The sequence below is a fragment of the Lagenorhynchus albirostris genome, chromosome 2 (genome assembly GCF_949774975.1).
Source record: "Lagenorhynchus albirostris chromosome 2, mLagAlb1.1, whole genome shotgun sequence".
NCBI classification, from domain to species: Eukaryota; Metazoa; Chordata; class Mammalia; order Artiodactyla; family Delphinidae; genus Lagenorhynchus; species Lagenorhynchus albirostris.
Window position 1 is genome coordinate 5,697,961 of NC_083096.1, and position 14,041 is coordinate 5,712,001.

General features: G+C 35.2%; 1 protein-coding gene across 4 annotated transcripts in view; it reads left to right on the forward strand.

Annotated features, from left to right (window-relative positions):
- KCNT2 (potassium sodium-activated channel subfamily T member 2) overlaps positions 1-14,041 on the forward strand; it is a 372,961-nt gene that overhangs the window by 131,295 nt on the left and 227,625 nt on the right. For all 4 annotated transcript variants that reach the window (XM_060142019.1, XM_060142020.1, XM_060142021.1 and 1 more), the window contains exons 4-5: positions 4,385-4,433; positions 6,806-6,865. In XM_060142019.1, coding sequence (XP_059998002.1) covers positions 4,385-4,433; positions 6,806-6,865 — 109 coding nt within the window. The remainder of the gene's footprint in view (positions 1-4,384; positions 4,434-6,805; positions 6,866-14,041) is intronic.

Below are 14,041 nucleotides of genomic sequence, written 5' to 3' on the forward strand. Positions count from 1 at the left end.
GACACATACAGTTGTTAAAATTATTGGCCGACAAATGAGGAGCGTCACTCTTACTTGTATTTCATACTCAGATCTCATTTGAGAATCGGTCACATGTCATACCTTGACACAAAGCCTGAGAAATGTGGCCTTTTGATGAAGAGTCGCTTTTTGCACCCAGCTCTGTACCGTGGAAGGGGAGAACGAATGTTGATAGACGGAAAGCCACTTCTGCCTCAGCCCGTGTGTGTCAGATGGAAAGGCTCTTAACTTCCATTCTCTCAAAGGCTCAACATTTAGTTCTCTCGTCCACACTCCGACAGTTAGTGTAAAGTATACCTGAGTTTTGAAAGGATTTGGCTATTGGAAAATGTTCCTAATATATTGTCAAGACTCTCCTATGCTTCAGTATCCTGGTCACATGCTAAATTTTGTCTGTTTTTCAAAACGTGGACCCAGAACCACAGGCAGTACTCATTGCTTAGTGTTTGTTATGGTTAGGCGAGTGTCATAATTTTCCTCCCTGGTTTAGGATCTTACACTTTCGTTAATACAATACTAGCTTGCCTTCTGTGTTTGGAGCTCTGGCAACCCGAGTTCACCTTGAGCTGTGACCCACAAGTCTTTCATATGAATTCTGCCCCATGTGGTGACCCTGTTACTTTCGCATGTTTACCAGGTGCTTGATTCTTCCGGTTAACATATTCACCGCCTGACCTCCACCTCTGTGGCCAAAGCAGTTCTGACATTTTCAGCAACTCTTTTCTTACCTTTAGGAGAGGTATTTATTCACCATAAATAAGTGCGCTGTGAAGAGTGGCTGGGGCTGCATATTATTAATTTTCCATATTTAACTTCATTATTTCCATTGTTTGATATGGTTCTTCCAGTTTTCATAATGATGCTTCAACATGATTTTATCTATAGGCCTACTTTTTTTTTTATAGGCCTACTTTAATTTAGAATAACTGAGTGATATAAATTTCATTTTTATGTTTGCTTTTGTTATTTTATTGTTATAATTTTAAAAAGTGAAATTTATTTTTATGACTTTATAAATGGTTCATGATTATTGCCATATAAATACATAGGGCAAGGAAAAGGAAGTAAAAGTTACCTAAAATCTCAATACCTAGAAATAAGTATTTTTAGTATTTTGACCACCAGTCTTTTGTAAATTCTATCTATACACGTATACGCGTAACACACTCACACGGATACAATTATGACAATATTATCTACATCATTTTTATCAGTGAGTTTTTTCTCAGGGATGGTATTTTTGCTGTTGTTAACGATGAGGAGCCTACTTACTACTATTCTCTTTTTGTTGGTTGGGTAGACTCCAGTTACTTTCCTGCTCTAAATAATATTGCAATAAATATTTCTGTACAGGATTTCTTTCCTCCAAGTGATTTTTTGTCAATGGGATTGAAGCCTCGTTTGGAATTAGTCTGTCTGCTAGTTTCAGTTTCAACTCTTGTTTGTTTTGATGGTTTTCTAGGACTGTGCAGGTCAGATCCCACATTCTTTTTTCTTGATAAATTTATTTTATGCAGGAGAGTTTGGGCACTAGCTTTTTATTAGAATGTGTACATTTTCCTTCTATGCATTTATTCAGTTTAGTCCCTGGTAAATGGATGTAAAAGATGACTTTCCATTGGAGATCTTACTTTTTATCAAACTTTACATATTACAGTCTTATAGAAACTTTTTTTAAGGATCATGAAACTTATTCCACATGGCACAGTCTTGTCCAAAAAAATCTTTTTTTCAAAGTCTTATTTAAATTTAAGTATCTGATCTTTCAAGACCTATTAAAACAATGTCAGATCAAAGAAAAGGCCATTAGTTTGATAACTAGCTTTTAGTAAATCTATGCTAATTACAATCTCTTTTTGAAAATGTTCTCAAACATCTTATTTGCAATTTATTTTATGATTTTACAGAGATTGCTATCGCCTTAATTATTTCATAGTTTTTGTAGCATACCATTTCTATCTGCAAAAAAACATATGTATTATCCCTCTTTGCTCCTGCATACTGTATTTTGGCCTGATTTCTCAAATGTTACTGAGAACGTATGTGAGATGTGTTCTGGAAATGACAGTGTTGCTGAGTTCATCACTCACAATTTGCTTTTACTGGCACCATCCATTTGTTTGTATTGAATGCCTAGCCTACTATAGGCACGTACTTGGGAAGACACTAGGACCATAATGGTGGGTGAAATAGACATACTACTTCATCCTGTGGAGCTTGCAGTTTAGTGAGGCGCCAACTATTCAAGAAATACATTTACAAACAAATACAAGGTTACAACCTAGATGAGTGGCAGGGGAGGTATGATGAGTGGCATGGCTACACATGGAGATTCATTGGCTACATTGATCAAGGGGAAGCCTTCAGGAAGGTTTCCCTGAGAGAGGGTTGAGCTGAGAGCTCTCGGATAAGGGAAGAACATGTGAAAAGGGCTGTGATAGGAAGGACCATGTCACAGTTGACAAAGTCTCAGAATGCCAGGTCAAGGGTTTTGGTCCTTATCTTGACAAAAGTGAAGTGTCAGTACACAGTGGAGGGACTTCCCTGGTGGTCCAGTGGTTAAGAATCTGCCTTCCAGTGCAGGGGATGTGGGTTCAATCCCGCATGCTGCAACTAAGACCCAAAGCAGCCAAAAACAAATACATAACTATTTTTTTAAAAAAGGAAATGCTTCAAAAAAATACACAGTGGAGTGATGTGATGATGTGCATTTAGAAAGAATCTCTGTAGTTGTAATTTGGAGAAAAACTGTAGAAGGCAAAAGGAGGTTTAGGGTTCCAGTTGCAGGCTTTTGCAAGAGTCCAGTTGCAAAAAATGATTAATTTAGGTTAAGGTGGCTGTGGTAGTGGAGATGAAGAGAGGTAGATACATTCTACAGATATTTGGTGGGAAGAATTGAAAAGGTTTGGTGACTCATGTATTAAGTATTTACAAATAGAGGAGAGGAAAGCATCTAAGACGATGCCTAAGTCTTCAGCTAACCAAACACAATGGAATTTGGTTCCATTTACTGAGATGCGAAAACCTGAGAGGACCTGTTTTGGTGAGAAAGGTCACGGGTTTGTTTTGGAGCAACTGAAGATGTTGATCACCCAGGTAGATGTTACATTCTAGAATCACAAAGAGTACTTTAGTCTAATATGCTTGGTAATTTCTTTGAATAGTTTTCTAAAGTTTGCAATTCTCTTTAAAACAAGAATTTTAAAGAGTTTCTTACCCTTTATTTTTGTTTAACATATTATGAAAAAGAAAATGATTCAAAGATTTAAAAATACACAGTCTTTTATGGGATTCCTCGAATACTTCCTAACTCTAGTGAGTAGGCTTTGTTCTGCTTTGTATGTTTTTTATTTGCATATTTTGGGCAGCGTAATACAGCTATTTTCATCTTTTCCTAAGTAGAGTGTATTGCTGTGAATGACTAGTATTTGAATCAACTGTACACCAAATGATGTAGGTAAGGGTGAGGTATAAACAGTGAGAAATTATAACTAGGAGGACATTAGAATGTATGGTGTTCTTTGCAGACTATAAACAATTTTTAACGTCAGAGATAATAGGATTTTTAAGAGACATTTAAGGACAATTACTCCTTGTCCTGCATAATGGTTTTTGTTTGTTTGTTTGTTTGTTTTTTGCGGTACGCGGGCCTCTCACTGTTGTGGCCTCTCTTGTTGCGGAGCACAGGCTCCGGACGCGCAGGCTCAGCGGCCATGGCTCACAGGCCCAGCCGCTCCGCGGCATGTGGATCTTCCCGGACCGGGGCACGAACCCGTGTCCCCTGCATCGGCAGGCGGACCCTCAACCACTGCACCACCAGGGAAGCCCCTGCATAATGTTTTATGCTAACCTCAGTCACAGGTTTTTGGGTGATATATTAAATATTTTATAAAGATTCAAATCTGAATATAAATGTGCTCTGCAGTCTGAGTCACTGACTTTCTTCTGATTATTTCAACTGTTGAATGTGTGTTGCCGATATATTGTGTTAAAAATAACAAAGTCCTAGAGTTTATGGAAGAGCCTTAAGTGGCTTTTCAATGGAGCGTTGATTAGCAGGTGGTTTGAGTTTTTCTACCCTGGCCATCCTCACTCCTTAAATAAGGGCCCATTGTCTTTTCTTACATGATTAACATGAGACCGAAAACAAAATTAAAAAGGGTTTTTTTTTCCTGGAACAGAGACGAGTATTACCAAAAAGAAAATTGAAGCAATGTAAGATTTTTTTTTCTAATTTTAGTTATGGTATTTTATTGTTTTTTTATGGTAACAACATTTAAATATTTCCAACTTTAGTGAAAATGTGAAAATGAATGCTTTTTTCATTAAAAAAAAAACTAATGTCTTATTATTCTTTTCATAGGTCTCATATCTTTTGGGTGAACAGAAGTCTACCTTTATGGGGCTTACAGGTTATGTACAATTTTGTTGTATTCCTATATTTCTGGATTTATTTATATTTTACTGAGCAGTACTACCGGGGAGAAAAGTTTTGACATTAAAAATGAGTTTTCGTTTATTGTTTAATTAATCTTGATGCACATCTTAAAATTTTTATTCCTTTCTTCATGTCTACGTGAGCCCTCCATTCTACCTTTTGAGAATTTCCTCATGATCAGGTTTAGACTTCAGAAAGCTTTTGAGGATCTGAAGGAAACTAAAGTAAACCCAACCTTGTTTGAAGGCACAACAAGTTCCCCAAACTACTTTAGGCATTCCTAAAGTCTTAGGTTATATCATCTTTGAAAAATTAATCAAAAGCCCATAACCATGTTTGCATTTTTTACCTTTTGTGCTCAATGTTGGGAACATGGTAGAATCTCAATAAATAATTGTTAAATGAATAAACAAATGAACAAACAGTTCATATTACCAATAGGAAGAGCTTGGTCCCTAAGCAGATAATTTTGTAAATAAAACAAAAAGTGTGCCCTGGCATAAAAGGAGTCTTGAAGAGGAGTAAGGGAACCTGTGGAGCACAGTGTGTCTGAACTACATTGTTGGGGTGTTCCCTGGAGTCCTCTGGATCTATCTTTATTCCTTTTTTTGTTGAATTTCATGCCAGGCAAACTTTTTACAACTTCCCATCTCCTCTACTCTTGTCTCTTTCCTGCAGATACTTCTTAGTTTCTATTGTTTTTCAAAAGCAAAAATCATTCAAAGAGGAGAGTTTCTAAGATTAAAAACAGTTGAGTCTGGAAGAAATGGAAGGACTCAAGTCTCACTGTGTATAAACAACCTTTAAAATACTTTAAAATCAAATGTTTGGGTTGTCTTTTAAAGTCAGGTTGATTGTGAGGTCTGTACATTTTATATGTGACAATGAATTATTTTAATTATGTATGCATTGTGATTATAACTATGAATCAAGTCTTTACTATGTCTGCATATTTTGTATTTTATTGAAGTCAAGTTGTGTTTTATGTTTTTTTTTTACTGACTTTCATTTCAGTGCCGTACACACTTGTAAAGTAAGTTAATATTTTTATGAATAGTTATATATGACTTTGAAATATATTTTGATCTGTTCAAATTGCTTTTTATCTGATAGTGATATTCTAAAATAATAAAAACACTCATTTTCACATAGGATTTTGGGCAATTCATGCTAAAAGTGGTCTCAAGATCATCTAACAATGTGTACCTCTAGAAAAAGTAAGAGATTATGATTTAGAGAATTTATGGAGAAAATTGAAAAAGTGAAAAATTTCTATTTTACTATCTGTCTCTGTATGTACTTCTGGACTTATTTTACTTAGATTGTCATGCATTCATATGTTTTAAAATTCTTATATTTTACCTAAATCAAAGTTTTCATTCCAACAGGAGTCAGAATCTAAAACTCTGTGGTATCTGCCTTTCTCATGCAGATTGACTGTACTCTCACAAATCTATGAACAAATATATTTGTTACCTCAGTTATTTCATGTTGATGCTTGCTTATTTTGATTATATTCCTGTCTCCTGAAGTGCTTAGGGTCTTTAACACAAAATCATTTGGATGTCTTTACTGGTTACTTTTTCTGTTGCAATCATAGCTCTTTGGTAGCTGAGCAGAGGAAACTGTATAAAGAGTAGAGAATAGAGAGAAAAGTGGAAGCTTGTCTAGGGGGCTGCAGGATGCCCATGTCCAGCGGCAGAAGGGGAATTGGCTGCGAAGTCCATTCAAATAAAATCTGAAAGTATCTTGAAGTGCTGACATGGACTATTTTGTTTAGTGTTTGAGGATGTTTCATTTTGTTTGAAGTGGGTGATAGGATGGAAAGTATCCTTTAACTCCAAGCTTGTATTCTTTTATTTTCTGAAGGGAACTGCCATTTTTGGTGGGTGTACTGAAATGGTGGTGGTGTGGCTGGGGGAGAGCATTATTTGTGATGGGACAGTTGTGTGTGATTGTGTGTATTAAGAATACACACACAAACAAAACCTATTCTTTACATATGGTGAAGATTCCAGCCATCTGACTGTTCCAATCCCACATTTACATTTGTGGTAATAAACTTAAAAAGATTTATTGAGGAGTATTAGAAATTATAAAAACTAAGCTGTAGTGCCTGGGACAGCCTGCTGCCTACCACCTGTATATAGAAATTAAAGTGCCACATAGCACCTCCTATATCATATATATATATATATATATACACATATCATATATGATATATATATAAGTATATATGCATATACACACATATATGCACATATTTATAAAGTTAAAAGTATTGTAATCAGAATATATATTTTGATTTTGTTGGATTTTCTCATTAAGGTATAATTTATATTTTAGGTTTCAGTGGCATTGATAAGTCTCTTTGAAACAATACTACTTGGTTATCTCAGTTATAAGGTAAGTTATTTTAATTAGAAGTTTTCTGCTGGTAGAACACATTACTAGCATTGACCCAGTATTCCTCTATTTATAATTCATACTCTGGGGATAAAGCAAGCTCTTCTTAAACCCCTTTAACTATTTTGAACCTCTCCAGTATGTGATAAAAAGCTGTGGTAACATAGTAATGTTTTCCTTGGTGGCTTAAACATACTTCGCTAATTCTCATGGGCTAATTTACCCATTACGTGCATGCTCATATGAGACAAGCAGATGGAATGGTTTGGCTTTTTATTGTTCTCCATCTCTTCTCCTGATCTGTACAGGAAACACTGAGGGAGAAAAACATGTCTGTTAGGAATTATTTTAATGAATTCCCTTCATTTTTGGTGAAGGCTTGCTTGGCTAACCCAATTTAACAAATGTTTATTAAGTTCTTATTTGATGAAGAGCACCACACTGTGCATTGTTTTTTTCTCAGTGAATTTACAATCTAGAAAGGGGGGTGGGCAGGAGAAAATTATATAGACAATAATAATACAAGGCTGAATAATAGGTACTTCCTATGAGGTGCAAATAAAGTCCTGTGGGGCTTCATAGAGAGAGGTGAAAAGACTGATTTAAGCAGAATCCTTGAATCAGTAACTTCACTAAAGAAAGATGAAAAGGCAGAACATCAGGGATTTATAGAATCAGCAAAGGCATAAAAGAAGGAATGTGCATATAAAATTGGAAGAATGAATAAGTACTTAGGTTTGGGCAGAGTATGGCATATGTAGGAAAATATTGGTGGAAAAAGATGGGACAATATAGTGAGGGCCTTGTACGGCAACTTACAGTGGGAAGTTGATGCAGGATGTTGAACACGAGAGTTCTATAATTGTAACTAAGTTTTAGGAGTATTAGTTCAGAACATCTGTGCAGCACAGGTCAAAGAGACATGACACTGAAAACTACATGCTCAGTTAAGATGCATTTGCAGTATGAAAGGAAAACTTCGAGTGAAGCTTTGGCTGGGTGAAACGAATACATTCAATGCAAGATAAGTCATGAAGGTAGAAACTAAAGAAATCATCAACTGATTAGTTGAAATAGATGAGGAGAAGAAAATGTCAAAAATCATTTTAAGATTTCCTAAATCCAAATGACTGGGAACAAGGCAGTAAAACCAAGAAAAGTTACATCAAGAAAAAAATCAGACTGGGGTCGAGATAGGTGGAATAATGGAAATGGTTTTGGAAATGATGAATCTGAGGTATTTTTGGACAAATAGCTGTGACATGCAGGCAATTGAAAAGGAGGATCTGGGACTTGCAGGAGAGATTTATTAAGAATTGACAGTCATTTCCATAGAGATGATGAAGGAAGCATGCAAGTCCATTAAGGATGGGATAGTAGCCAATGGAGAAGAGAAGGCCCACGTTAATGAAGATGCTTATAGTGTGTCCATAGGAAGAACCGAGCAATGAGGACAGACAGAGGAATAGGTGAGAAGCATGGAAAGTCATCAGAATGGTTGTCATAGTCATCACGGATTTCCAGTTCGCAGTTTCTGCATGTACGACGTCAACAAGTGCACTCAAGGTTCTGTTTTGGGGGAATTCTTATCTACCATATAAATTTCTTTCTCACTTCATAATATAAGGTTTTGAAGATAACATTCCCTAGACTACTTTTTAATCCAAAATTTAGGGCAAGAAGTCTTTACAAACTCTTTCACCTTTTCCGCTGGCTTCCTTTTTAAAACTCTCATTAACTCCGCCTAAAGAACATAAGGCCAGTGTCTAATAAGGTGAGATTGATGAATTAGAAAGTGTAGAAAGAAAAGAGTGAGTGCCTTCCAAAAATAATACAGATGGATTGATTTAATATTTATGAGAAAAATAGGATGTTAGAAATGTCTAGGGAAGAAAAGCGTTAAATGAAAGCATGGGAACCTTGGAAAGTTTAGTAAGAAGCTTGAGAAAGGCTTTTGGGTTTACAATTTGGGAGATCATTTGTTATTCACCCTTAAGAGCCCAATTTCAATGGAATACAGTTGAGAGTAAAATTGTCAAATGAAGAATGTTGATTGACTGGTACAGGAGCTCCCTAGAGGCAATATAATGAGGTGGAAGATTGCCTCACGATGATAAAAATATGCATCTTTTAAAGAGAGCAAGTAGAAGGGACAGGAAAAAATGATGGATGAAGCAAGGTTTATAAAAAGTAAGAATAAGCTAGAACAGGAAGTTGAGGACTACTAAGTAGCTTTGGATACATTCTGTTCTTTTCTGAGAGCACAGGAGATAGAAAATGGTGCCTGAAAGAATATTTTGAAGTTAGAGGAGGAAGCTGAAAGATCTTGCACATAGCTGGTCACTTAATCCTAAATTACTTAGAAAATACTAGCGTAGTGATGGACACTATAGAATAAGATGTTGAGGAGGCATCTTTTAATGGCTTATTAGTATATCTTCTTGTCAGAATAGGTGCTCTATAAATAGGTACTGATTGACAAATCTGGATTTTGGATACCTAGAAGAATAAAATAAAAATCAAGTAAATTAACATCCAAGATGTTATCTTCTAAGGTCTTTAGCATTCAAGTATGTGATAAATGTTGAATATGATACGCAAAAAGTGACATACTAAAAATTAGGCATGTGGGTGTTTTTTTGTAATTTAATGAAATCTCTTCCGCTAGTACAAGAGTATGTACAAATGCATAAACTGGCCAAAATATTAATCTGCATTGGTGAATGTATGTGCTCCAAATTCAAACTAAAAAGTAATATGAAATTAACTTTGGTGCTTTGCTAATAGTAGTCATTTAAAAAGCACGAAGAGATTCAAGGTGGAATTATAATTTTCCATTGTAATTATGTGGTGCTGACATTTGTAATCAATTAATTCCTGCCATTTATAAAATGAGAGCAAAGACCTAGCAGGTAGAGCTAGATGACATATAATATTTTCATTCTGACCTTCATAAACATTAATGTCTAGATGGAGGAGAGGTTCATGGTGAGAGTCCTGTGTGTTACAACACAAAAGATAAAAAGGAGTTATGTGACATTGGAAGGACAGGTTGCTGTTAATTACCTTCTTTTCCGTTCATATATTCAGTCAAATTCATGAACTCTTCTGACCCTTTCAATAAACTGTTGGATACATTTTTTGGAATGAAAAAATTAAATAATTGATAACTATTTATGGCATATATATAATGCAAATCCATACAGCAGAACTTCAAATGAGGTCCTTCTCTCAAATTAGACTTTTAAGAAAAATTATAGATAGGTATGCAGAAATGGATATTGTATTAGTAATGAAATCCATTTCTAATATTGCTCTTTGATATTTCTAGTTCTGAAATATCAATAGCAAATCAACATACAATTTTCTCATATTTGTTTACATCTGCATATATATATACAGATAATGTATATATTTACATATACAACATATATGTATATATGTGATATTTTAAAATAAATTTAATACTTTATTTGTAAGTACTTTATAGTTCTTAAAATTAGACTTTCTAAAATAAGCATGACTTAATCCTTAACAATTAAAAAAGTTTAAACTATCATGGAGACTATAGTTTTTTTAAATCAAAAGACTAATGAGTAAAAGCAAAATGAGCAAAAACTCTTAAAAGTGTATGTTGAGGTTAACAGATAATAACTTACAAATCCCTGACATCCACTTATTTTGTCCTCTGTCATACAGAATTGCAGGTCTGAAGTTAAATCATCATTCAATTCATGTTTATTTATCACTGTTTGTCAAAATAGTCGCAGGGATTGCCCAACAGGGAAGTTCTTATTCTTCTGTCAGATAGATACCCTCTATGCCTTTATCAGCTGCTTTCAAAATAGAACTCTATTTATACACATACATTCATTAACTCAAAAGGAAACAAAAACACACCCTGGCATAATTTCCAAATCTCTGAAAACAAAAGTTCAGCACACCTAGAAGGCTTTGGTTAAATCTACAATTCTTTTTTCTATACAGTAATCGCTTTATGAAAAAGCAACAGTTTTGAAATGTTAACATCATGATGGGCTTATTTCTGGAAAGAACAAAGGATTTGGACTAGGACGCCTAGATCCTGGTGATTCTGCTTACCATGCCATGGAAATGGTAAATCTAAATGTTGTTGAGTTTACATTCAGAAATACAAAAGACTGCCATAGGGTTATTCCATAATTTAAACTCACTGAAGGAAAGTAAGTTATTAGTCTTTTTGGTTAAATATTTTAAATATAGGTATTCTTAATATTATAGAAGAAAATGCTTTTTAAAAGTCCCATGTTCCATCCTGGGCTAACAACTAAATTACCATAAATCTTATAATTTTTAAAGTGCTTTTTAGAGTTACCTAGATAATAGTTCCAAACTTGCACTTTCTTTTATGATAAAAATAAAAGCCTGGTACATCTTAGAAAATCACCTGTTGTCCTGCATTTTTATTGGTTTAGGAAGGTTACATCCATACCAAATGTTGTAGAATGGTTAGATTAGGTTTTATTTATATTTTACTGAATTCTGTCAATAAGGAGAGGAACTCAGAGAGCTCTACACGCTTAGAACAGAAAAACCTACTTTTTAGAAACTTTTTTTTCTTTAGGTTACCATTTGGAAGGAGACTAATGCCTTTCATCTCGTTCAGGAAAATAAGATTAAGTGAAACAGGTATTTAACTTAATTTTGAAAGGCATGTGCCTGCCTTTTGGATCTTATTTCATGCTTCTCTATGTAGCTGCATTCTCCAGATTTAGGCTTTCTTTTTCCACCATAATTACTTTTATCATGTGGATTTATATGATGCAGGCCCATGGGGACTCTCTAATAGCCAATGCAACTTTTGGATAATTTTTCTATCTATTTTTCATCAGCTTATCTTAGGGGAGATAATTTATGAATGTTCAGAAGACAACCTGAGATCTTAGAATTAAACCTAATGAATATAATCGAAAAGTTATTCGCTTATTTTTAGCAATGAGTACATTGCCTCCCTGTATAATTTTATATTGTGAAAATTAGTCCTCAGGGGGAAAATCCTTATTTGCTACAACACACAAATACACACACATTAGCTATGAATCCACAGGAGCGTGTTTGACATAATGCAGTTCTAGTTTTTATTGAGGAGCTTCAGGCTGTCAAGGACTGTGCTAGGAACAGAGCAAAGAATCCCGAACTAAACAGATGCTCTCACCTGGACCTCATGACATTAAAATCAAGTGTTGATTAAATATATAAAAACAAACAAAAAAAGGAATGAGAAGGATGTTGATGAAGATAGGAAAACCTAGTGTGGGAATCTGATCTTGTCTGGTGTGTGTGCAATGAGGGGGCAAGGAAAGCCTCAAAACACTCAAAAGATTTTGAGTTAAGAGCTGAAAGATGTGTGTGAATTAACTAGACAAAGGGAAATTGGAAAGGAAGGTGGAGATTTTCCAAGTCTCTTAAAAAGCACGTGCCAAGGCCCTGGCATATATAAGGAGTGGAAGGTCTTAGGAAAGAATGATCTTTAAAATTCGGGGGGCGAGGACAAGGAGAGCTAAACGATATGTTGCCTTTTGTAGGTTGTAATAGAATCTGTGTTTCGCTGTGCAAGTGTCTGAATTGTTCAAGAGTTACAAAGTGAGTGGGGATGGCGTGGGGTGAGGGGTAGGGATTGGCACATGAGATGTGCCTTAGAAACGTATTCCTGGTAACATTGTGGGAGGTGGATGGGAATGGGGCAAGAAGGAAGGGGAGGAGACCGGTTAGGAGGCTGGAGTGGGATTAGCATTAGAATGAGAACCAGAGGACTCAAGGTCCATATATGAATCAGGAAGTCTTATTGTCGAATTATTCTTGTTTAGCATGTGAAAGGAAGGTGTAAAGAGTTTCTCCAGAACTTTTGGTTTCTGTTACTGGAGAACCAGTCAGGGCAAACATCATAAATTTTACTTTTAGGTAGTCTATTTTATTGGCATAGAGTTGCTTGTTAGTCTCTTATGATCCTTTGTATTTCTGTGGTGTCGGTTGTAACTTCTCTTTTTTCATTTCTAATTTTATTGATTTGAATCCTCTCCCTTTTTTTCTTGATGAGTCTGAGTCATCAAGATGAGTCGTCTCTATTTCATTTATTTCGATCTTTATGATTTCTTTCCTTCTACTATCTTTGGGTTTTGTTTGTTCTTCTTTCTCTAGTTGCTTTAGGTATAAGGATAGGTTGTTTTTTGAGATTTTTCTTGTTTCTTGAGGTAGGATTGTATTGCTATAAACTTCCCTCTTAGAAGTGCTTTTTCTGCATCCCATAGGTTTCGGATTGTCTTGTTTTCCTTGTCGTTTAAATTTTACTTTTAGACATATTACCCACAGGGTGCCTTTGAGGCATCTGTGTGAAGCAGTGGATTAGGCAGTGGAGATCTGAAAGAGATTCTCAGATAGAATATTGATCTGAGCTAGAGATACAACATTGGAAGTCATTGGTTTATTATTGACGATATGTTGAAGTTGACACATAGATGAGATTACCTAAGATGGGTATATAGCCAAGTACTCTTGAAATGCTTTCTTCCAGAAAACCTGTTGAGCTTTGTGGCCATAAGTTTAACAACTTATTTATAATTGCACCAGGAAGGCTTTAAACAATAATATTCTTTCAGGGGTTTCCATTTGGATCCAATAGAAAGAAATATAAATGTTTAAGGTCAAAAATTAATTATACCAAGAAGGGAAGAATATGTATAAGATAGTTGAAAGCTTCATCTATTCATTCACATGCTTATTGAATCCAAATGTCATATAAACAAATAAGTTTTATAAAATGTTACAAAGATATATCCAGGTAGTTAGTGGTGAAGGTATGGGGACTGAGACATTCCAAGCAGAGGGAGAAGTATGTGAGCAAAGTTGTAAAAGTATGAAATAGCGTAGTGTGTTCAGAGAACTGCCTCAAAATCAGTTTTACATGTGATGAATCTGTAGCTGAATTCAAGGTGAGCTAGGAATGTAGTAGGTACAAACCAAACCAGTAGCCAGAGTCCAAGTTATGAAGCTTCATATGATGTAATGAGGAGTTTGGATGTTAATATGATGGCAATGGAAATTTGGCATTTTAGAAAGAATTCTCTGGTTTTAATATGGAAGGTAAATCGGAAGGGAACCCAACCAAGTCACATACCAGTCATGAGACTCTTTTACTGG